The sequence below is a fragment of the Trichomycterus rosablanca genome, chromosome 14 (genome assembly GCF_030014385.1).
Source record: "Trichomycterus rosablanca isolate fTriRos1 chromosome 14, fTriRos1.hap1, whole genome shotgun sequence".
NCBI lineage: Eukaryota > Metazoa > Chordata > Actinopteri > Siluriformes > Trichomycteridae > Trichomycterus > Trichomycterus rosablanca.
The window spans coordinates 29,013,961-29,040,052 of NC_086001.1; the positions used below are offsets into that span (position 1 = coordinate 29,013,961).

Here is a 26,092-nt window from a genome sequence, read left to right on the forward strand (position 1 = left end):
GAGATACTGTTGTGGAGAAGTTTAAAGCCGGATTTGGATACAAAAAGATTTCCCAAGCTTTAAACATCTCAAGGAGCACTGTGCAAGCGATCATATTGAAGTGGAAGGAGTATCAGACCACTGCAAATCTACCAAGACCCGGCCGTCCCTCTAAACTTTCAGCTCAAACTAGGAGAAGACTGATCAGAGATGCAGCCAAGAGGCCCATGATCACTCTGAATGAACTGCAGAGATCTACAGCTGAGGTGGGAGACTCTGTCCATAGGACACAATCAGTCGTACACTGCACAAATCTGGCCTTTATGGAAGAGTGGCAAGAAGAAAGCCATTTCTCAAAGATATCTATAAAAAGTCACCTGGGAGACACACCAAGCATGTGGAAGAAGGTGCTCTGGTCAGATGAAACCAAAATCGAACTTTTTGGCCACAATGCAAAACGTTATGTTTGGCGTAAAAGCAACACAGCTCATCACCCTGAACACACCATCCCCACTGTCAAACATGGTGGTGGCAGCATCATGGTTTGGGCCTGCTTTTCTTCAGCAGGGACAGGGAAGATGGTTAAAATTGATGGGAAGATGGATGCAGCCAAATACAGGACCATTCTGGAAGAAAACCTGTTGCAGTCTGCAAAAGACCTGAGACTGGGACGGAGATTTATCTTCCAACAAGACAATGATCCAAAACATAATGCAAAATCTACAATGGAATGGTTCACAAATAAACGTATCCAGGTGTTAGAATGGCCAAGTCAAAGTCCAGACCTGAATCCCATCGAGAATCTGTGGAAAGAGCTGAAAACTGCTGTTCACACACGCTCTCCATCCAACCTCACTGAGCTCGAGCTGTTTTGCAAGGAAGAATGGGCAAAAATTTCTGTCTCTCGATGTGCAAAACTAATAGAGACATACCCCAAGCGACTTGCAGCTGTAATCGCAGCAAAAGGTGGCGCTACAAAGTATTAACGCAAGGGGGCTGAATAATATTGCACGCCCCACTTTTCAGTTTTTTATTTCTAAAAAAAGTTTAAAATATCCAATAAATTTCGTTCCACTTCACGATTGTGTCCCACTTGTTGTTGATTCTTCACAAAAAATTACAATTTCATATCGTTATGTTTGAAGCCTGAAATGTGGCAAAAGGTTGAAAAGTTTAAGGGGGCTGAATACTTTTGCAAGGCACTGTATACTAGAACTGTTCTACTTCAATTATCAAATGTACATGATGGTGTGAATATGATCATTAATCATCAAATGTAATGTGGTGTAATGTACCAACCTCAGATCTGAATCTGTTTTTGTTCTTTATTCAAGTTTAATCTACTTTAATAAACACAGAACAACTTTTACTTTCCATAAATGAATAGCTTCTTACTTTAACACTTTTAGGTCTACACTCCAAAATTCTAGTCTTTAGATGATTTCCACTTAGCAAATAATGAACCCTCCTCCACCAGAATGTACATGAGAAGGTGTGAATGGAGGGCTGTGGACTGAACAGTGTTGCATTGTTCTATCATCATGAGTCTTCGTTCTTTGTGTTTATCTATAGACCAGATTAGTGGTAGCTAAACTCCTTTGTTAAAAGAAATACTCATATTTACATTTAATTATCCCACCATCTTCTAGTGCATAAAACCCAGTTCATCTAAATCCTAGTGAAAAGCTTGAATCCAGATGATTTGTTATGGTGTTTTGTACCAAATTCATCGTCTCTATCTAGTGGTGCTAGGAATAAATTACAGCTTGTGTCTTAAGTACAGATTTGTGACTTTATTATTTTATTTTTATAATTATTAATCGTTGCCGTTGTGTTTGTTGTAATAAAAAACTCTTCATATTTTAAAGTGTAAAAGCGTAAACATCACCGTCTATAAATAAATGAATCCTCTTGTGCTTATAGACTAATTGGTTTGTAGTGTTATTTTTAAGCTTCTACTGGTGTGAATGTGTGAGTTGGAAAACAAAACATGACATTAGAGAAACTGCTTGGACTGACTGTAGTCCTCGCTAAAGCTACCTGAGCAGTGTTGTTACTCAAAAAAGTAACCCATTACTGATTACTCATTACTTATTACTTAATTAAAATTGTAATGGGATTACTTTACTCATTACATCCTGGAAAATGTAATCTCCCTGATAGCACATATACGTCTCAGAGATGTCTGGAAAAGGTCGGAACATCTTAATTGCATCGCGTTCCATTTAACTTGATCTTACTTTGGTCTCATCATCATCACCGCGTTCTACATATTGAACGTATACGCATACACGTCTTTTTGACATCTGCATTATGCAGCGATTTTCACCCGAGCTGTCGAACTTTCACACCATATGCTCACAACATAAAAAAAGTAGTCCCAGCACGCTGGAAGGTAGAATTATTACTGTTTTTTTAAACCTCTTTATTAACTCGCACTTACGGCATAACTACACTGGGCGAGGTCGCACGGCTTACCAGTTCATACAGACAGGCAAATGTGACCTACCTTTGGAGAAGGATGAAATAAAAGTGGGGAGGAGAACAAAAAAAAAAAAACCCACACCATTCATTATGTTGTTGATTGAGAAACACACATGCAGCAGTTTCTGCAGTGGCCACGCTGAATTGAACATATGACCATATGCATTTATTCTCCATTAGTGCAACTAGGAAACCTCATACTTGTCTAAACATCTAAACAGCTAAATAACGGATCAAGTACATGCAAGAAAAATAAAGGTTTCTTTAAAGTTAATGGAAAGTATAACATTCGTGGATCTTACCTCTGCTAAGAAAATTTTACAGACATTTGAATATTTAATCTACTTAATATAGTAAAAAATATATATATTTATACACACACACACACACGTATATTAGACATTAGACTTGGACCAATTGCAGCATGCATGAATTCACATCTTATACCAAGCCCTGAAAATTTGGTTGGAAACTGTCCAGTAGCTGGACAAGATCTTTGTTTACTTTTTATACTTCCTGAGTTACATTACAAAATCAAAACAAATATAACTCAGTAACTACTGTATCTGGCATTTGATGATCTGATGGACCCAAGTTCAACATCACAAAACGAAAACGAAGCAAGACACGTTGAAGGTAAGCACACTTATTTTATTGCAAATAGCAACAGAAGTAGCATAGATCAATGCCTTCAGAAATGTTACACTCTTCTTTGCTCATGTGTTCCATGTGTGTTGTGACATGCACAAATTTAAAGTTCAGCAAGAGTCAAAGTAATTAAACACTTTACGAAGCTGTAAATGTGGTCTGCATTACAGGAGCGAGGAGGGTAGCAGTTTTTTTTTTTTACTACCATGCAGAAATGGTCAAGAATCCATGCAGTACAGGTGCAGCAGATGGAAATTGGGTTAAAACTCCACTCATCAGAAACTTTCAAGACAACTCAAAACCCTTGCATGGCTGCTACAGGCAACACATATGATGTCTGCATTCACCTAGAAACAAAAATAGCAAGATTTACAATACAAAAAAGGTGCACTGTAGAAATTCTACAAGTGTCCTTATAACTGTGTGCATTGGTGTGTGTGCACTGCTGCAACAAAACACTTCATCTGGAAAATACACTTTGTATTACTTATATTTAACTTTCAACTAAATGTCTTAAGATTCGAATGAGGTTTAAGTTTTTGAGAAATGTAACATCAACAAAAAAGCCTGTGCTTCCCTCCAGCTAAAAGAAAGCAGTGTAAACTCACTTCCACTGCATAAGCTTAATAAAGCACCTGAACTAAGGATGCTGTGTGAGAGCTCTGCTGCAGCTGGCCAACATAATGCTCCATTTGGGTCACGGTCATCAGTTGGGGCCAAATAGTATAGCTAACCTTATTTTTTTTAAACTCCATCAGCTGGCTAACAGAGCTTCTGTCTGTATCACACACATACCAACAGTTTCTGTAATATTCAGAAGTGTTTGAGCACTGTGATATACAGTACTGCATTTTGAGTTTCCTTTTAATTAACCGTCAGTTGTTTGTTAAATTTTTACCATTTGTCTCTCCGGAATGCCTGAATCCTAAATTATAGCTGTAGTATCTCATTGTTTGAGCACTGTGATATGCTACAGTAATTTGCACAGAGCTGAAAGGTAGTACTACACTGCTTTACACTGCTGCTTTCACTAAACCACAAGGGTTTTGGTGAAAGTTTATTACTCAGCATGCCAGTGATGGAACTAACAAAGCAGCCAGAACTCATTCATTTGTAAGTAGTACTGCAATTTTGAGTTATGCAATGAAGTTCAGCTCTGCATTTTTTGGAAATGAGCAGTGAAATTGGGCATTGATAACCAGTCAGAGGAGAGGTTCCTTCTCTGACTGGTGCAGCATGTCCACTAGAACATGCTTTGCTCACCTTACTATCAAACATTTGTTCAGTTGAAACAGCAGGGTCTGAGATTACCAAGCTGTATGGAGTTCTGTTTATATACCATCGTCTTAATAAAAGTGAGAAGTCTAATTAAATGATAACCATGGCAACAAAGTTTTAATCTTATGATGTGACGGCTTGAGATTTGATGAGCACTTTTGAAACAGGAGATGCAGCAGGCAACGTTTATTCCAAACTTTTTGTTTAATGTTAACATTCGTCTGCCATTTCAGAATGATCTACAGCTGTTAACATCTGCTGAGTGAGAGTGTGTTGGAGGCTCAATAGGAAGCATTGCAGAGTTACGATTATTGGTTAAACTGTCCAATCGAAATTTTATTCACATTTAGCAAATGCTTTTGTGTTTTTTATCAATTGATAATTTAAGACTGAAAGCAAACCTAAGCTCATATTGAGCTCATATCACAGTTCAAAAACAGAAATCTATTCACCAGTAGAAACTATAACAGCATTAAGGAAAAAACTATAAATAAGATGATTCATTATAGGCAGTCAAGTTAACAACCATACAAATGACCAAGAGAACTTACCAAAGGTGACCAGGATTGGGATTTGGAGTTTCAGCATCCATTTCCAAGTGCTGTCAAACTAATGAAATTGAGTCACTAATAAAGAAAGAAGAAAAAAAGGGAGTAACTGTAATTATTGTAATCAGTTTGTTCAATTGAAAGTGAAATGGTCATGAAAGGATGCACATGGTCAGCAACAATACTCAAACAGTCTGTGACATTCTATATACACAAGGCAGGCTGGGTTTATGGATTCAAGCTGTGTCAAATTCTGACCCTACCATCTGTGTACCTCAGCAGAAATTATGTTTCATCAGACCAGGCTATGTTTTCTCAGTCTTCAACTGTCCAGTTTTGGTGAGCCTGTGCCCACTGCAGCCTCTTTGCATACTTTGGGTCTATTTAGATCAATTCATCACTTGAATACCACAGACTATTTGAGTGTTGTTGCTGACCATGTGCACCTTTTCATGACCAGTTTACCATCTTGTAATGACTTCCAGCGTTATTTGATTTTATGAACATGAGTTTAGTGTTCTTTAGTGGGCTTCCTAGTTACCAGGTTTTAATCCAGTAGAGCACGTTTGTGATTTGGCAGAAGGGGAGATTGGTAACATGTAAGTGCACCTGAAAGCTCTGCAGCAATTGCATGACAACCTTGTCAACAAGCACCACAATCTCAAAGGAATGTTTCCAACATCTTGTGGAAACCATACCATAAACAATTGAGGCCTTTTTCAGAGCAAAATGATTGTAATACTGGGTAGGCTAAAATGCTACTCCATTACAGTTTAGCGTTAGACTTAGCAGTTTTATTTTTACTTAGAATAAAAATATTTCAAAAAGATCAAATAGGTGAATATCCAATCAAAAAAATAAATAAAAAGAAAAGGGAAAAAAAGGCCAGACTGCCCCCCCCCCCCCCCCCCCCAACCCTCCCCCATGTTTACGTGGCTCTGAACATGCAGCCAAATAAACATGGGCGTTTCTGCAGCCCTGCACAAAGTCTGTATTTCCATCTAGCACAGGGGTGCACAACTCCAGTCCTGGAGGGTTGGTCTCCAGCAAAGTTTGGGAGTTGCCCTACTGAAATACACCCACTTTGTCTGGTAATTAACTAGAGATGGGAGGATCGATCGGCTATGAATCGGTATCGGCCGATTTTTAATCAAAATATGCTATCGGCGATCGGCCGATATCTCCTAAATGTAGCCGATCCGATCGTGTGATATATAAAGACCATGTTAAGTTAACAGCTCAGTGGATTGATCCAGACGCCAACCATCACATCACCATTCATCAACCATCGTACAGAAACCACAGTGAAAGCTCTTCATGACCTAAAATAACATCATTAACTTTGTGCATCATACATACGATGTAATTTTGCTGATTGTAATATTTACTTTAAAAAGATAATTCAACCCGGTCACATCTGAGTCGATTCTATCAGCACGTTATATAAACTCCTGGTTCACTTTGGTAAATCGTAAGCGGTTCTTACTTGTGATGTAGATGAGAACAGAAAATGTTACAGAGCAAATCAGAGGCAAAAGTTTATTCATTACCAAATTCGTTAGTTCAGGATCATCTGCTGAACTTTTAGCTCCTTAGACGGAACGAGTCTGACTCGGTTACAGATCTGTGGTAATAGCAGTTTAATTAAGCTTTTTAATTAAGCTTTTTAATGTAAGAGAGTCACACAGAATGTTCTGTAGTAGCTGGTGTTTATTTAAAACCACGACATTTAATTAATAACAGTTAACACGGAGAGATAACTGAGAAGAGAAACTTACGCTTGGCGAAAAATGAATCGACTCATGAATCAATGAATCACTTATAGCGATACTGTGAACAAAGCGTATCTTCTAAGGGCACACACAAACACACACACACACGCGCGCGCTGCTCCGGTTTATCTTCACTGTGAGGCTCTTTTTAAGTTTATTTATTTTATTTACTGCTAAATCCCCCCCCCCCCCCCCCCCCCGATCGCAATCGGCTATCGGCCGATGTCCCTGAAAGAAGATCGCAGATCGGAATCGGTGCCAAAAACCCCGATCGGCACATCTCTATAATTAACTGATGAGTTGAATCAGGTGTGTTTGAGTAGGGCAACTACCAAGCTTTGCTGAGACCAACCCTCCAGGACTGGAGTTGTGCACCCCTGCGCTAGCCTAGAATAACCAATCTCCGTGACCCTGTGACTGAGGGGCCTCTATCAATCTGCTAAATGTGAATCACATGATCTGATCAGCTGATCTCAGGATCAGCAAAGTTAGATTAACAAATTCTAATCTCTTAGATCAATCAAAACAAATGACTAAAACTGAGTATTTGACAGTTATTTGTGCTCAGGTAGGCTGAGAACCAAAACATTTCAGATTTATACACAGGAGTTACCTACATGCACCCTGTGTGCCTAGGAGTCATGAACCAACTTCTTTCTCTTCAGCTGAAGTGAGGACCTTTCATTAGAAGGGTGTCTGTATTTACTGCCAAAGATCTCACAACCAATGTCTGGAAGAGACCAGTCATCTGATTCTCCACAACCACCTAAGTTCTGCAAACAGGACAGAGAAATTGCATATAATTGTTCAGGCATTAGAAAACATTTGATAATGAGTAAAGGGAGCTGTTGACGTCACATTAAATGAACGCATGAACATGAAGCTATGAAATGAAGACAAGAGCTACCCTGTTACTAAGAAAAATGTATATATTTGATGGAAAAAAACGCCAAGAACCATCCTAAATTTATGGGTACATTTAATGCCCAATGTTGGCATTCATATTTTGTTCTGAATATTTTCACAAAAAGATTTACAGCTTCAGGAAAAACTATGGGTCTGTCAGAGAGCAATCCAGCTTAAACCCAGTTACTAATATTAAAAAACAACCTGCCTTTGATCGAAATACATGTTCTGATACTAACGCATCTAATCTCATATGCTCTTAATACTTGCATGCATAAGCACGTGTAGTTTGGTTAACACGATAAGCATGCATATGCCTTAGGCAAGAACACCTAATTTCATCATTTTAAATCATGTTGCCATTTAATTTCAATTAGAAAAACTGATAAGGAATCAGGTATGTTTCTGCTTAGCTGATGTTTAAACCTGCAGCCACACTAGCCATTTATGGATAAGACTGGAGAACCATCTTACGATATATAAGCGTTAAAGAATTCCACTAGCATTCAATGAGGGAGAGAACAACTTTGTCTTAGAAACGACCAAATACGTTGAGCTTAAAGGGAAATATTTAGACATTAGCTATAGGTGGCATGAAATGGAGTCCAGTGATTACCAATCCTGGCATTTAAAATCCATATCCCTGTATATTTTGAAGTTCTCACTTTTTATACCAACACTGAACTAACAAATCATCTCATTAGGAGTTATAGCTCAAGCACGAAACACTAACTGTGCACGTGGATGAGTTAGAATCTTCGTGGCGAATTTAAAAGATTAGCGCGAGCGAACCAGTTAACGGACACTCAACGGTTTTGTAAGCTATAGCCTGACACGCTGCTCTTCTACCCGTCAAAGCCATCGATTTATTGTAGCAAATAGTTGCTTTTTGTATATAGTAATTCCACTGACTTTTCTTCAGTACATCTTCCCTGAGTATAAGTTACACTCCTGTTTGTATACAAAGTATTTACCCCCATTTACAAAGTAAGTAGCACTAGCTAGCTAACTTGGCTAGCATTACGACTTTAGCTTGAAGCTAAAAAACTAGCTATAGCGTTAGCCAGAAATAGTTTTGGTATTTGTTAGTTAGAAGTGTCAATTCTGAATACAATTCTGTTATTAACTTACATCAGTAGCGTAATTACGAGCTAAACGACTTTTGCTAGCTAGCACTAGTATCCTAGCTAACCTCGTCTCATTTTAGCTTTAGCTAACGCTAAGAAACATGCCTTTAGAAAAACACGAAATGTTAGTATTACCTCTCCGCAGACTTTTAAGCAGTGAAAATTTCAACATACTACGTGAAATCCCTCCGTTTCTCATCAGCCGCAGCTAAACCACTCACCTTTAGTTCTTTGGGGTTTTTTTTGTTTGTTTTTTTGAAGTCACACCTCTCCACGTAAAGCATGTGATACATGCTTCAGCCAGTTAAATAAATAGTAGGCGAGTACCCTACATCCGCAAAGGGCCGGTGTGGCTGCAGGTTTTCATAAAGCAGCCTGGGCACATATACTTGTGTAATCAGTTGGCCTCAGTCTTTAAACAGTTAACCTGATGTGCTCTGGCTTGTCTGGAAAGAAATCCAGCAGTTAACTGGCCAGTTGTGGATAAGTCTGGACAACGCTGAATAAAAATACACAGGTTCTTTCAAACATCAAGAAACTATATATTAAAGAAGCATGTTAATTTAGTCGTTCAATGGATAGTTAACATTATCTCCCATTTATTATTAAATACATGTGTAAAAATGATCAAACCTACATTTAAATATATTTACCTTCACTATAGTTGAGCAGTCGAAAAAGTGCACAAAATCAGGAACTTTGCAAAAATGTCAACACACCACAGGGTCAGTGTTCCCAGATAGTGATTAAGATCAATCCAGGATTACTTTTTTCTTTATGGAAAACTGTCAAAGGGTTCTGAGTGATGCCACAGAAGATTCGCGTTTGTTACCATAAAATACAAAGTTTGCACATGGGACGTGAGAGTGTGAAGAAACTTTAAAATAAAAAAAAAAAAAAAAAAAACCTTTTCCAAATTAAGATTCTTTAAGACTTCTTCACACTCACACATCCCTTCTACAAACAGTATTTTATGGAACCAAAAGTAATTCTTCTGTGGCATGACTCAGAGAACCCTTGACAAAACAATGATTTTTTTCAAGGGTTCTTTAGTTAAGGAAGTAGTTCTACTTAGAACTATGATTTCTATATGGAACCATTTCATGCTTAAAAGGTTCTTTGCATAGTGAAATGGTTCTTTAGATTGTGTTGTGCATGGTTCTATACAGCACCAAAATGTTTCTTCTATTGTTACAAGCTTGACATTGTAACACTACAAGCACCCTCTTGGTGCTAAATAGAAACATGTACAACGAATTCTCCATTCTATATATGTCCTTAATGCTCATGGTCATTCACTTTACTAAAGAACCCTTGAAGAACCATATTTTTTAAGTGTGTACACTTATCAAAGGAGTATGGATTATTTACCATATTAACCATATTACCATATTTTCATACAATTACTCAGTTGTCTTCTTATACTCAGGTTCACTAGCAAGACAGGTGTGCAAAAGACAAAGGTATGTAATAAACAAGCAATAGATCCTTTAATAACTTTAATAACATACATTGAATGTGACAATGATTCTGTTTTGTATCTTTTGACTAACTGTGCAGAATGTACATAGTAGAGTTTGTTGGGGAGGAGAAGACCGGACCAGTGGCAAAATCTTGGTATAAGGATGGCTTCTCCTGGTGGCCTCCCTACAAAGATGAAAACCGACTCTTGAAAAGTGTCAGGAAATCAGAGGTCCCACAGCCTGATAAAGGGTGGAGCAAGCACAGCGTGCGAATACTTTATGAATCAGGTGATAATAAAAGTTTGGTGACCACACACTATATGGAAAAATATATTATTGTAACCATAATATACCTGATCTAAGCTGCTTTTTTCTTTTTTTGCCCTCCTCACAGAGTCGTTTGACAACATTGTTGCCAACTGGAAAAAGTCATGCTACACATCAGATCTTAACTCAGAAACTGAGTTAAGAAACTCCAGCACAGAAACTCTGGGAAAGAGAGTCAGGAAGTGAGCTGTGCATACTGTGGTATAAATATTGTAAAACAATTCTGCAGTGTGTACGACCTATTGCTAATTTATTACTGTACTCTTGTAGAAAGAAAATATACTCTTCCTCTGAACAAGAAGAAGAAGAAGAACCACAACCTGCCAAATTAAAACTTGCAAATGCACCAAGGCACCCAGCCCCACCACAAAGACAAAAACATGGTTCAAAAAATAACGGTTAGTGCATTTAATTTTACAATTGTGTGGATCCTACCACACAGACTACACACATTTTTGTTGTTGAAGCAACCACAGTGCATGTCATCTACTAACAATCTCATACCATAGCTACACCTTTAATCACAAAAGAGTTGCAAAAATGTCAACGCTCTAAACCTGACTTTTTTGCATTCTTAGCACTAACCAGCACCTTCCAGCCTGGAAGAGCAGAGCAGGAGTGGTGTAACAATCTGTCAGATAGTCAAGGTATAATGTCTGAAACATTTAGAATGGTGGATTTAAAAGGAACACTTCAGTATTTTTAACCTAATGACTGAAGTAATCAACAGCATGCATTTTCTCCTGTTACCTTTAAGCAGTAAAAACTTCTGTTTTAATAAAATATTAGTATCAATCTCATTATGCAAATGGACATTCAGACATCATCAATCCAACTTGTTAATATCATGTTTCGTTAATGATCAGAAAGCCATTTTTGTTTCCCCACATGAAGGAAATGACTGTTGTCCACTATAGATATTGGCACTTCTGAAAAAAAATTAAATACTTACCCGGTCTTTTCTGCTTTATTCAACACATGGATCACCACAGCAACACTGTCCTAAATGACGACAAATCAGAAGCAGGGGACAATTGTATGTCACGCCACATTTTATGTTTACTTTTTTCCAACATGTTAAATTCAGCTAAAAATAGTAATTGTGTTCTCTGTAGAGTATCTGTACTTATTTTCACTTACCAAGGGCTCCCAAATGTTAAACACAACAAAGACAACATTCAAGGAATTTTCAATTACATTTAAGAAAAAAGTTGATGTTATCATAATGTCAATGCTAGTTTGCAATTTGCAATTTGAAAGTGTTTGTGCATTTGGAACAATAGATTACTTTTACGCCAAGGATAAATTGGGATCATAGTTACATACGTCAAATTACAACTGAGACTTCAAGGTATCAACATTAAACACTTCTGATTTGAAGCTAACATGAGCACACAACAAACTTGTGATTTATTTTTGAAGATTACCCCATTTGTTCCGCAGTCAGAGAAAATGTTTAATTCTCTAAATTCTATACATTTTGTATACTATCTAGGCCCTTAAAGATTTGGAACTTTAATTTTTAGTAATTCAGTACAGTAAGTGTTTTAAGGGGGCTGCTTAGCTGCTGGTTGCTTTGTTTAGTATCCACTTTGGTGGCCTGTTTAAAAATAAAATGCTAGTGTACAAAATCATCACTCTTGGCTTTAATTAGATGGGGCTGTATCAGCTAATAAAGCTGGACATAGCACTGCAAATAGTTTCTATCATGACAATACACATGGTGAAACAATTTTTTTAATTCATAAGAAGTCCTGCGGTTAACGAGCAATTATTAACTAAAGACAGGACTTAACAGCCATGTGAGTTAGTTATAAAGCAGGCATGGGGTTTTTAAAAGCATCTTAGCATGAATATGATTCTTAAATTAGTGTTTATGAATCTTAACTAGTAGAGCGTAAGTCTTAAGTGTAATGCTCGCTCTACAAGTTAAGATAATCTTAACACTAAGGGTGAACTAACCTTTTGGGAATCTTGGCCCAGGTTAGTTAGTCTTCTTGTGACATTCCATAATTGAGCCATAATTGTCATAACCAAACTAATCTAGTCATGCCCTGTCAATACCAAAACTATAAATAAATAATCTCAGAGTTAGAGGTGGGTGATATGGAAAAAATGTAATATCACAAAGTCATTTTTTATTTTTATTTTCTGTAAACAGCACCTACCATGCAACAAGATGCATCAAGGTGGCCCATGTCCAACCAGTGTACATGGGCAGATGCTTCTCATGGGACAGCACAAGGCCAGGGTGTTCTACCTCATGTCAGTGGTGAGTTTACTGAAGAAGCAGAAAAATATTTTTTTTCCAGTTGGGCATTAATACATGAATAATATAGTTAACAATGACACTTTAGGTCGCTAAAATAAAAGAATAAAAGTCAGGCATTTTCTGTAGAGTAACCATTTTTATTTTAATTTCCCCATTAACAGCACCCACCATACAGCTATGACAGTTAAGTACACTTTTAATCTCAAAAGCATCTGAGCACGAATATGATGCTTAAAATAGTGTTAAGATAATCTTAACTGTCAGAGTGTGTGTTTAGTGTGATGCTCGCTCTACCAGTTAAGTTTATCTTTACACCAAGATTCTTTTAAGAATCTGGGCCCAGGTTAGTTAGTCTTCTTGTGACACACAGGATGAGCCATAATCACCATAACCAAGCTAATTTTCTCATCATGCCCAGTCAAAACAAAACTAGAGTCACACATTTTCTGAGTATCTTTTTTTTTTTATTCCCTGTAAACAGCATATACCATGCAACAAGAACCATCAAGGTGGCCCATGTCTGACCAGTGTACAGGACAAGGCCAGGGTGTTCTACCTCAAATAATAAAAATCAGGCATTCTCAAAAGCACAGGATGTGCCATAATTGCCATAACCAAGCTAATTTTCTCATCATGCCTTGTCAAAACCAAAACTACAGTGGTGCTTGAAAGTTTGTGAACCCTTTAGAATTCTATATTTCTGCATACATTTGACCTAAAACATCATCAGATTTTCACACAAGTCCTACAAGTAGATAAGGAGAACCATATCAAACAAATGAGACACAAATATTAGACTTTGGACCATTTTCTTCAATAAAAAAATGACAATGTTACAGATCTGTGAGTGGTAAAAGTATGTGAACCTTTGCTTTCAGTATCTGGTGTGACCCCTTTGTGCAGCAATAACTACAACTAAACGTTTCCGAAAACTCCTGATTAGTCCTGCACATCGGCTTGGAGGAGTTTTAGCCCATTCCTCCGTACAACTTCACAGCTTCAACTCTGTTATGTTGGTGGGTTTCCTCCCATGAACCGCTTGCTTCAGGTCCATCCACAACATTGTTTCATTAATATCGGGACTTTGACCTGGCCATTCCAAAACATTAACTTTATTCTTCTTTAACTATTCTTTGGTAAAATGACTTCTGTGCTTCTGGTTGTTGTCTTGCTGCGTGACCCACATTTTCTTGCGGATGCAGCAAAACAGGCCTAAACCATGATACTACCACCACCGTGTTTCACAGATGGGATAAGGTTCTTATGCTGGAATGCAGTGTTTTCCCTTCTCCAAACATAACGCTTCTCTTTTAAACCAAAAAGATCTGTTCCATTGTTCCAATAGTCTTCTGGCTTGTTCATGTGATCTTTAGCAAACTGCAGACGGGCGGCAATGTTCTTTTTGGAGAGCAGTGGCTTTCTCCTTGCAACCCTGCCATGCACACCATTGTTGTTCAGTGTTCTCCTGATGGTGGACTCATTAACATCAACATTAGCCAATGTGAGAGAGGCCTTTAGTTGCTTATATGTTACCTTGGGTTCCTTCGTGACCTCGCAGACTATTACACGCCTTGCTCTTGTCGTGATCACTGTTGGTCGACCACTCCTGGGGAAGGTAATAATGGTCTTGAATTTCCAACATTTGTACACAATCTGTCTGACTGTGTATTGGTGGAGTCCAAACTCTTTAGAGATGGTTTTGTAACCCTTTCCAGCCTGATGAGAATCAATGACTTCTCTCAGAAATCTCCTTTGTTCGTGCCATGATACACTTCCACAAACGTGTTGTGAAGAGCAGACTTTGCTAGATCCCTGTTCTTTAAATAAAACTGGGTGCCCACTCACACCTGATTGTCATCCCATTGATTGAAAACACCTGACTCTAATTTCACCTTCAAATTATCTGCTAATCCTGAAGATTCACTCACAGATATGTTATATTGGATCATTTTCCTCAATAAATAAATGAACAAGTCTAATATTTTTGTCTTATTTGTTTGATTTGAATCTCCCTATCTACTCTTAGGACTTGTGTGAAAATCTGATGAAGTTTTAGGTCAAATTTATGCAGAAATATAGACAATTCCAAAGGGTTCGCAAACTTTCAAGCACCACTGTAAAAAAATTTTTAAAATAAATAAATAAATAAAAAAGAAAAAAGTCATGTATTTTCTAATTTTTTATTCGCTGTAAACAGCACCTACCGTACAACGAGATCCATCAAGGTGGCCCATGTCCAACCAGTGTACATGGGCAGATGCTTCTCAGGGGACAGGACAAGGCCAGGGCGTCCTACCTCATGTCAATGGTGAGTTTAATGAAGAAGGAGAAAAGCAATTTATCAGTTTATTAATACATAAATATTATAGGTAAGAACAACGTGCAAAATGCCTCTTCTGTAGAGTGAACTTTTTCATTTTAATTTCTGCTTTAACAGCACCCACCATACAGCAGGGACTGTCAAGGCGGTTCATACCCAATCAGTGCGCACGTAAGTTTGATCAGTTAGAATGAACAGCCCTACAACACATTAATCATGAATAGAAAATGGACTAGATCTTGTAAAATGATATATTTTTTTTATTTTGCAGCTGTAGACAGAACTGTCCTGGAGGCACTGAGAGAGATGGACCTGAAGATAAATTACCTGACATCTCTTGTAGAATCTCTTGTGGGTGGTCGTCGAATTTTGCCCCCACAACAGCAAGACGATGAAGACTTGAATGTCATCCCTCTGGATTCAGTAGAAGCCCTAGAAAATTTAGAAGAAAGGCTTCTGAGCAACGGACTGAAGCAAAGGATGGTAAAGCTCATTTATCAATTATTTCCCATCAAATAAGACCATGACATGATTCACAAAGTATTCACAAATATTTCCTGTTGTTTTATATTTTTAAGCGTATGATAGCTTTAACTTTAAAAATGTAATACAAATGCAAGAAAAAAAATACAAATAACACTTGGGTGAGTGACAATGGGAGAATGTAACTTTATATATAAGGATTCATACTTAATAAAAAAAAACCTTTAAATAAAATGCAAATAAGACATTTAATAGTAACAACAAAATGTATGAAGTTTATACATTTCTATTACTGTGCATTATTTCAGATTAACATGCTGTCACTAAGTGGTGGACATACCATGAAAAAGACAATCTGGAGAATTGCCAGCAAGGTGTTCACCCCCAACCTTGCGAAAAGCCTTAACTGGTGCGGCAGGGGAGACAAGCGAGGTCTAAAACAAACCGCATGTGGACAAGTTATTATTGGTAAGTCAAGATAAACAATTTACACCTAAAGAAACAATCAGAATGTTTATATAATACACTGTTAAAAAAATTAAATCTTTCCTGATATGAACTGGGTAATGTGTTAGGAACTAAAGGATGCCACATAGTTTAATGGAAATTATAATTATCATGCTAGAGAGGGTTGAATTCAAAGACACTCCAAACATCAAAGCGAAAAAGTTATGCAGCAGGCTAGTCCATTTAGCCCAAATTTCATTGCAGCAGGTCAAAATGGTACTCAGTAGTTTGTATGGCCTCTACGTTCTTGTATGCATGCCTGACAACATCGGGGCATGCTCCTAATGAGACGATGGATGGTCTCATCCCAGATCTGGACCAGGGCATCACTGAGCTCCTGGACAGTCTGAAGCACAACCTGGCGGCGTCGGATGGACCAAAACATAATGTCCCAGAGGTGTTCTACTGGATTCAGGTCGGGCGTGCACCAGGAGGAACCCAGGACCCACTGGGCGCCAGTGGCGGATCTGCCAATTCCGGTGTTCTATGGCAAATGCCAATCAAGCTCTAAGGTGCTGGGCTGTGAGCACAGGGCCCACTACAGGACGTGGGGCCTTCAGGCCACCCTCATAAAGCCTGTTTTGATTGTTTGGTCAGACACATTCACACCAGTGGCCTGCTGGAGTTCATTTTGTAGGGACTTTAACCTTATACCAATCATGCAGCCACCTGACTAGCTAGCTTATCTTATTCGGTACACCACAAACTTTTGCCACAATGCACCTGGTAACTCACACTGATAATTCTACAAACATGTCCAAACTGCACTCACGTATTCATATACCTAAACTGTAATGATAAACACATTTATTTATTTATTCATTTAGTTTACAAACTGAAACCTACCGTTTAGAAAGCTGATCTCCGCCACGTGTCCTCCTCCTCCTCCTCCTCCTCAGGAGTCTTTTCGCTACAGGTCAGTCACAGCGTTTTACTGCCGGCTATTTGGTCAGGTGGTTTTCACGTGTTGTCAAAGCACATAGGATACAATTTGTGTAATTTGTACAAAAAAATCGACTTTACTTCAAATGGGGTAAAGCTCTCAGCAAATTTAACCTTTAATGTCCCATTTAATCTTATAAAAACTCAATAAAAGCTCAAATACAAATAAAGAAGCAACATGTTTAAAACCATGTCCTTTTGTCAGATTAGGTTACGTTTTGCTTACATACAGCACCATTTATCTATTTTATTATAACATAAGTGTAGCACTTATTTTGTGACTCTTTTAATACTGTTTGTTTCTCACACACAGCTGCCGCGATGAAAAATCCAGTACTGCCAGCGCCAACTGAAGCAGAAGCGGAGAAATGCTTAAAAGATTACTTCCCAGCTAGCAAAAAATGTATGGCCCAGTTCTGGGCCAAATCTGGCATGCCGGAACTTTTTGTGTCGGCCCACATCCGGCAGCCGGATCTGGCCTGGTGTCAAAAAGAATGACGGTTAGATTGTGGCCCGTATACAGCTGCCCAGATCCCAGCCATGACTGCCAGCAATATACCAGCACTTAACCACCTGCTAGCCAGAAGAGCCATTATCGGGCCAATAATGGCCCAGTTCTGGCCTGCAGTAGATTTTTAAAAGGCTTTTCCCTGCCATATTTAACCTTTAATGGTCACTGGAACTACTACAACTGTTCTTGCTTCTTATTGCTATGAAAATACTCTGTAAAATATATATACTTTATTATAATTATAAGTAATAATAATAGAGTACAATTAAAACAGTAACAGAAAAAAAACAAAACGTACACTTTAGTAGGCTGAAGAACATAAGCGCAAACTTTGAAATATGTGCTTTAGACATGATAATGTGCTTTTTGGTTATAATATTTTACAGTGTTATGTACAGTGCTTGCATACATTATCCCTAATCAATCCTGAAAATGTCTTTCAAACTGTATGTTGATAAAAGCAGCTTTTGTAAACATCTTACCAAGATCAGTGTAGGACAAATAACAGAAGATGGCTGAGTGAGCTGGGTGCACAAAAAGTCACTGCAGAAATATAAACACTTAATTAGTTAAATAATTCAATCAAGGAAATGTATAAAGACCTTTAAATATGTGCTTTAGGCATGATAATGTGTTTTGTCTTTGTAAACATGTTTCCTGGGTTATTTATGCCAGCCAATGACTAAAAGTTTTTATAATATTGTCAACTGCCAGGAAGAGGGAACTAATGTAACCTTTTATATACATCATGACCCTTACTTAAAAAAGATGGACCACCAGCTCCACACAGCTGTAGGTATAGGTAACTAATGTAATCGTTTTATAATATTATGTTTGTAATATAACTTGGCTATATTGTTAGATGGTTTATATCGTATTCATAATATCAGTGTAAGTTTCCTTTAGATGTATGTTTTAAATTAATTTTGATAGCCTTTGCTGCCATATTTATGTATAGCTGGCTAGATAGTTAGTTTACCGTACCTGCCAAGCTAGCATTTTTTGGCTAACGTTAAAACATAGCTATAATAAATTTATTAATTATCAAAAATATGAAATTATTTGATTATATATATTGTTCTGTTACTACAATATATCGGTATTTTCAATATAATGTTTTAGTAAGTTTTTAGTCATAAAGAGCAGCTGTTAACGTTACCTTGAAATCCTCAGTGAGTAAGTGTTAAAGATAACGGTTTTCCTATTTAAACTGAACTATGTGCGCGAGGCTCCTCGCGCATGCGTTTAGGGTAGCTTTCGTATTGAAGTAGTGAACTGATTCTATCTGACACCCCCATGTATTAACGTTAAGGTAATAGTTAAAAATCACTTTTCAGTTATCATTGTTATAAGCAGTTATCATGGTTTATAGTACATACATCGGATTCAAGTCAAACAAGCTTATCAAGCGACTGTAAAATAATTTTACACATACATATACAACTATTAAATTGGATAAAAAAAAGTTGCTTTGAGTCTCAGTCAGCCGTCATGCAGCCATAATCGGGCCAGATGCGGGGTGCCGCAATGTAGCCGAGTCTCAGTCAGCCGACAGTGCCGACATGCAGCCATATTCGGGCCAGATGTGGGGTGCCGAGCCAACAGACAGCCGACACTGCCGAACCGGAGCCGGAATCGGCCCAGATCTATCGTGCGAGCTGGGTAATTATTAACTTTTGGGCTTAAATAAGACCTCACTGTGTGGTTCCATGGTGTAATGGTTAGCACTCTGGACTTTGAATCCAGTGAACTGAGTTCACATCTCGGTGGAACCTGGTTTTATTTAAGTAATAACACTGTTATCAGTGCCGAGTAGACAATAGTGTTCCACATGTGACTGCTCTATGCCGAATTGTAACACCAAAAGGCAAATCATTGTTTACAGCGCCATCTACCGACCAACTGGGTCCTAAACTTAACTCAGTGCAGTTTTCCAACAGTGGAATAGTTTGTTATTTTGATACTTGGGTGGCAATGTTTAACTAAAATTACTTTTATTTACTTCCTAAAACTTCTAAATTACCTCAGAATTACAATCACATAAGTTTAAAAACTCTGAGATGTAAAAGTCTGAAGTTGTCTGTGTATTTTTCTTTTTGACTTCATTTACTCAGCAAATGGTAAGTTTCATTTGGGAGCTGGCGTGAGTTTCAAGTTTAGAAACATTAGCAGTATCAGGATGGTAGCATTCAGCGCATGTGCAAGTACAACAGAGCGCTTGTGGGGTGTAGACCACGATTACTTGTGCTAGCTGTGTCAACCAAGCAGATCACCATTCAGGACGGTACATCAGTGCCAAAATACGATCCAGTTTGTTCAGTAAAACTTTATAAGCCAACAGCAGCGAATAAACTTAAGAATCACCTTAGATTACATGTTAACTTCCATCTATCCATCCAGCTTAAATACCATAAACACTACGTACAAAACATGTGGAGCTATTCTTACTACAGTAAAACACACTGAACTGACTTTTAAAGTGAAGTTTAAACTGTTGTACAGAGATCGTTCCCATCTAGTGGTGCTAGATAAATTACAGCTTGTTGCTTGGGTACAGATTTGTGACATTATTATTAAATTGTTGTTGTCGTGTTTGTTGTTATTTTTAACTGTTCATTTTTTAAGTGTAAAACCATAAACAGCACCGTCTATAATTAAATGAATCACCTTGTGCTTCCACTTGAGATTTTTGTTTACGTGAACAATGTCTGAAATTTGACGAGCTTGATTAGTTTGTAATATGTGTTAAGATGATGAATGAACCTAAACACTTGCTTTTCAATTTTAAGTTTTTATTTATTTATTTTAGTTTCAATACAACGTGACCAGCAAGATAAAGAAAGCAAAAATAAAGTGTCCCAAATGTTTTTGTAACGTGTTGTAGACCTGCACTGGCGACTGTTTTTGGTACACAGGAAAGAAAAGGCTGAATGCAGGTGGAAATTTATTATTTGGCAAACCAGTACTGTGTAAATATTGGACAGAACACATGATGGGTTATTTTAACTTGTTGGGTTGTGCAGTTTAACCATTGTGCTGAGCTGTGAGGTTCTTTTTTACCATGGGTCAACTATGTAACTTTACTAAAGCTTGTATTTAAATAAAATATTTACATTGCTGTCTTCAGGATTTCCTCTTTAGTGATATTTTGTGTTAATAGCTGTTCTGATCTAAAAGATGCTGCTGCCTTTGAACTTTAAAACTGAGAAGTGATTTGTGAGATAATTAATAATGAGATAAGATAAATGGGCCAGTGATAGCTCAGTGGTTAAGGTACTGGACTAGTAAACAGAAGGTTCCCGGTTCAAGCCCCGCTACCACCAAGTTGCCACTGTTGGGTCCCTGAGCAAGGCCCTTAACCCTCAATTGCTCAATGTGTAAGTCGCTTTGGATAAAAGCGTCTGCTAAATGCTGAAAATGTAAATGTAATTAACGTACCACACTGACAAGTAAAGAAGGACCCACCCCAGATAGCATACGGATGTGGGCCACTCCTGGCTGAGATATGGCATTGCTGGCCCACTGTCGGGACTGGCAAACTGCATGTGAGCCAAAGGTGGCCCTCATATTGAAAACACACATTTGGCCCACATGCCCCAAAACACATCTGGTCCACTTCTGGCAAAGATATGGCAATGTTACCTACACGTGTGCCATAAGTGGCCCACATATAAAAAAACTCATATGGCCCACAAGTTCCAAAACAGATGTGGTCCACTTCTGGTAGAGATGTGGCAGTGTTACCCACATGTGTGCCATAAGTGGCCCACATATAAAAAAACTCATATGGTCCACAAGTTCCAAAACAGATGTGGTCCACTTCTGGTAGAGATGTGGCAGTGTTACCCACATGTGTGCCATAAGTGGCCCACATATAAAAAAACTCATATGGCCCACAAGTTCCAAAACAGATGTGGTCCACTTCTGGTAGAGATGTGGCAGTGTTACCCACATGTGTGCCATAAGTGGCCCACATATAAAAAAACTCATATGGTCCACAAGTTCCAAAACAGATGTGGTCCACTTCTGGTAGAGATGTGGCAGTGTTACCCACATGTGTGCCATAAGTGGCCCACATATAAAAAAAGTCATATGGCCCACAAGTTCCAAAACAGATGTGGTCCACTTCTGGTAGAGATGTGGCAGTGTTACCCACATGTGTGCCATAAGTGGCCCACATATAAAAAAAGTCATATGGCCCACAAGTTCCAAAACAGATGTGGTCCACTTCTGGTAGAGATGTGGCAGTGTTACCCACATGTGTGCCATAAGTGGCCCACATATAAAAAAACTCATATGGCCCACAATTTCCAAAACAGATGTGGTCCACTTCTGGTAGAGATGTGGCAGTGTTACCTACATGTGTGCCATAAGTGGCCCACATATAAAAAAATAAAATCATTCAACTGAATCGAAGGAGTGTGCATTTAAGCCAAGCTTCAAAAGAAATTGTTCTCAAATAATCCGCACCAACATATAAACATATAAAACATGTCTGTTGATGCATGGTCAATAATCCAGGTACACAATTCTACAAAGTTGAATCAGTTCATCTGGACACAAGTTTGTAGTAGAGATACGTTTCGTCACTCAATCCGAATGACTTCTTCAGTCTCTTCCTGACTGAAGAAGTCATTCGGATTGAGTGAAGAAACGTATCTCTACTACAAACTTGTGTCCAGATGAACTGATTCAACTTTGTGGCATATAAAACATGCTTTATTTATATATATATATATATATATATATATATATATATATATATATATATATATATATATATATATATATATATATATTGCTGCTGCAAGATTAAAGGTGGAACAAAAACTTCCAAGCTAGTAAGGTGAGTGTATGTTTCAACCACACACCGTACATATATAGCCTGTTTACATTTACATCACATTCAGATGACATTAACAGTCTGAGTTTAATCACGGTTTAGTAATCCGTACCCTCGGTTTAGTAATCCGTACCCTCGGTTTAGTAATCCGTACCCTCAGTTTAGTAAACCGTACGCACGGATTAGTAAACCGTACCCTCGGTTTAGTAAACCGTACCCTCGGTTTAGTAATCCGTACCCTCGGTTTAGTAATCCGTACCCTCGGTTTAGTAATCCGTACCCTCGGTTTAGTAATCCGTACCCTCGGTTTAGTAATCCGTACCCTCGGTTTAGTAATCCGTACCCTCGGTTTAGTAATCCGTACCCTCAGTTTAGTAAACCGTACGCACGGATTAGTAAACCGTACCCTCGGTTTAGTAAACCGTACCCTCAGTTTAGTAATCCGTACCCTCGGTTTAGTAATCCGTACCCTCGGTTTAGTAATCCGTACCCTCGGTTTAGTAATCCGTACCCTCGGTTTAGTAATCCGTACCCTCGGTTTAGTAATCCGTACCCTCAGTTTAGTAAACCGTACGCACGGATTAGTAAACCGTACCCTCGGTTTAGTAAACCGTACCCTCAGTTTAGTAATCCGTACCCTCGGTTTAGTAATCCGTACCCTCGGTTTAGTAATCCGTACCCTCAGTTTAGTAAACCGTACGCACGGATTAGTAAACCGTACCCTCGGTTTAGTAAACCGTACGCACGGATTAGTAAACCGTACCCTCGGTTTAGTAAACCGTACCCTCGGTTTAGTAATCCGTACCCTCAGTTTAGTAAACCGTACGCACGGATTAGTAAACCGTACCCTCGGTTTAGTAAACCGTACCCTCAGTTTAGTAATCCGTACCCTCAGTTTAGTAAACCGTACGCACGGATTAGTAAACCGTACCCTCGGTTTAGTAAACCGTACGCACGGATTTGTAAACTGTACTCTTAGTTTAAAGTCCGTCCGCGGTCACGCTAACTGCGCTACAAGTTTTACTGTGCGCCTAAAACCCGTTTTACGGTAATACAGTTGCGAAGCATTGAAGAGGATAAAGCATCTTTTTGCAGCTTAATATATTAGATATAATAAACACACACACACACACACACACACACACACATATATATATATATATGTGTGTGTGTGTGTGTGTGTGTTTGTTATATCTAATATATAGTATGTTAAGCTGCAAAAATATGCTTTATCCTCTTCAATGCTTCGCAACTATATATATATATATATATATATATATATATATATATATATATATATATATATATATATATATATATATATTGGCAACAAAAGCACATAACATGGTAAAATTATGCAAATGTATAATTTTAAAATTCCATTAAAACAAGTGGAATTCTTACAGACCAATTTGAAAGGTCTAAAATAAGCAAATCAAATTATTATCAAAGTACTCCACTTTTTTCTTTAAGAGCATGAACTCTTTTATTAATGGAATACATTTCATACATCTTTACTGTAGTAATCTGGGGTGATGGGATAGCAAACTTATTAAAAAGTCAAATCAATAACAATAAATAAACAATAAATAAATCAATAAATAACACTAGTACTCATCTTGTGATTTTGAGACTATTTTACCCTAGGAATTTAGAATAATAGGATTGCAAACCAACGTAAAGTGAAATGCAAATCAAATTATTATCAAATCGCCCCATCAGACTCTTAAAGAATACTTCTACTTCTACTTACTGACTTTATGAGTCTCAGACATTTATACTGTACATTTCACTTTACGTTGGTTTGCAATCCTATTATTCTAAATTCCTAAGGTAAAATAGTCTCAAATCACAAGATGAGTACTCGTGTTATTTATGATTGTGGGGTGGCATTTGATAAGATTTTGATTTGACTTTTTAATAAGTTTGCTATCCCATCACCCCAGCTGTAAAAAGATGCTTTATTCTCTTCAATGCTTCGCAACTGTATTACCGTAAAACGGGGTGTGGGCGCACAGTAAAACTTGTAACGCAGACAATCCGTGCGTACGGTTTACTAAACCGAGGGTACGGTTTACTAAACTGAGGGTACGATTTACTAAACCGAGGGTACGGATTTCGTCTTCACATATTTTTTTTTCCTTAGTGACCCCTAGGGGGCTCCGTAGACTGGAGATATTCTGAAGAGCAGAAAAAAAAACAGTTAAGTGTATAATGGAGAGACATTGGTGGAATACAGCACGCAGCAATTTAAGGAAGAAAGCTAAGAAAAGGATCAATGGTTTACTAGAATCTTTAAGTGAAGAAGATGTGGGTGGAAGTTTTGGAGATGTTTCCTTAGTGTCCCCCAAAAACTGTGCGATATGTGTGTCAGGGAATAATGGGGCTAGTATGTCATCTTGTGACAGTTCTGACGATGATGAAGATTTTCCCAAAGATGATTTAGCAGGCTGTTTGAGAGATCGGGCAACTTGTTTTAGTATTTCATTGGTTGCGTTGTCTGCTCTGCTGTGTATACTGAAAGCTCACCATCCATCCTTGCCCAAAGATGCACGATCATTGCTCAAAACACAAACTTCATACAATGTTGCTTATTTGGCTGGTGGATCATTTTATTACTTTGGTGTGTTGAATATGTTCAGTGGGGTGTTTGAAAAACTGTCATCTTTTGTCCCAAATCGGCACACTTTTAAGTTACAGTTGAATATTGATGGTCTTCCGATTTTTAAAAGCTGTGCTGTGCAATTCTGGCCAATTTTAGGGATGCTTAAAGGCTGTACAAAGAAGCCTGTTTTAATAGCCATATTTTGTGGTAATTCGAAGCCTCGGTCATTGTCAGAGTACCTGAACGATCTGGTCAGTGAATTGAAATCAATGAGTAGTGGGTTTGTTGTCAGTGGTAAAACTTTTTACTTGACATTGTCCTCAGTTGTTTGTGATGCTCCTGCTAGGGCATTTATTAAGGGTATTAAATCCCACAATGGCTACAGCGGCTGTGACAAATGCGTACAGTCTGGTGTTTATATCAGCAATCGAATGACATTTCCAGAAGTGGATGCAAGACAAAGAACAGATGTGTCTTTTGCAAACTTAGAGGATGAAGACCATCATGTGCAACCTTCTCCTCTTTCTGAAACCACTGTTGGTATGGTCAGTGGTTTTCCACATGACTACATGCATTTAGTGTGCTTAGGCGTGATGTGTCGCCTGCTGGACTTGTGGAGGGGCAATGGTGGCCCCTTGCGTTGCCGGATTTCATCTCAACAGGTGTATTGCATCTCAGAAAAATTGATTGCTCTGAGGCCTAACATACCAACAGAATTTGCCAGAAGACCTAGGGCGCTTTCTGAGCGGTTACGGTGGAAGGCAACAGAGCTACGCCAGTTTTGACTGTACACAGGTCCTGTAGTTCTGAGAGATGTGTTACCTACTGAGATTTATCAGAACTTTATGTTGTTATCTGTGAGCATCTACATCTTGGCAAGTCCTTCATATTGTTTGTTGTTGAATAGCTTTGCAGAAACTTTGCTGGTGTCATTTGTTGATTATTTTGGGGAGCTCTATGGTCATGAATTTTTGGTTTATAATATACATGGGCTGATACACCTTTGTGGTGATGTAAAAATACATGGCCATTTGGACCTTATATCAGGGTTTCCTTTTGAAAATTACCTGAAACAAT

At 38.2% G+C, this 26,092-nt stretch overlaps 1 protein-coding gene, 1 long non-coding RNA gene and 1 other non-coding gene across 3 annotated transcripts; 2 read left to right on the plus strand and 1 right to left on the minus strand.

Moving 5' to 3' along the window:
* Window positions 1-10,235: 10,235 nt before the first annotated feature.
* LOC134326828 (uncharacterized) lies at window positions 10,236-11,536 on the minus strand. Its single transcript, XR_010014587.1, has 3 exons — window positions 11,485-11,536; window positions 10,559-10,694; window positions 10,236-10,445 (listed from the first exon to the last, which is right to left on the minus strand). It is a non-coding gene; the product is annotated as an uncharacterized LOC134326828 (long non-coding RNA).
* Window positions 11,537-15,036: 3,500 nt separating this feature from the next.
* LOC134326275 (uncharacterized) lies at window positions 15,037-17,635 on the plus strand. Its single transcript, XM_063008443.1, has 5 exons — window positions 15,037-15,112; window positions 15,242-15,295; window positions 15,396-15,607; window positions 15,916-16,075; window positions 17,370-17,635. The coding sequence occupies exons 1-5, from the start codon at window positions 15,037-15,039 to the stop codon at window positions 17,552-17,554; spliced, it is 687 nt and encodes a 228-aa protein (XP_062864513.1). The 3' UTR covers window positions 17,555-17,635.
* Window positions 17,636-19,270: 1,635 nt separating this feature from the next.
* On the plus strand, window positions 19,271-19,342 carry trnaq-uug (transfer RNA glutamine (anticodon UUG)). The gene has a single exon. It is a non-coding gene; the product is annotated as a tRNA-Gln (tRNA).
* The last annotated feature ends 6,750 nt before the right edge of the window (window positions 19,343-26,092 follow it).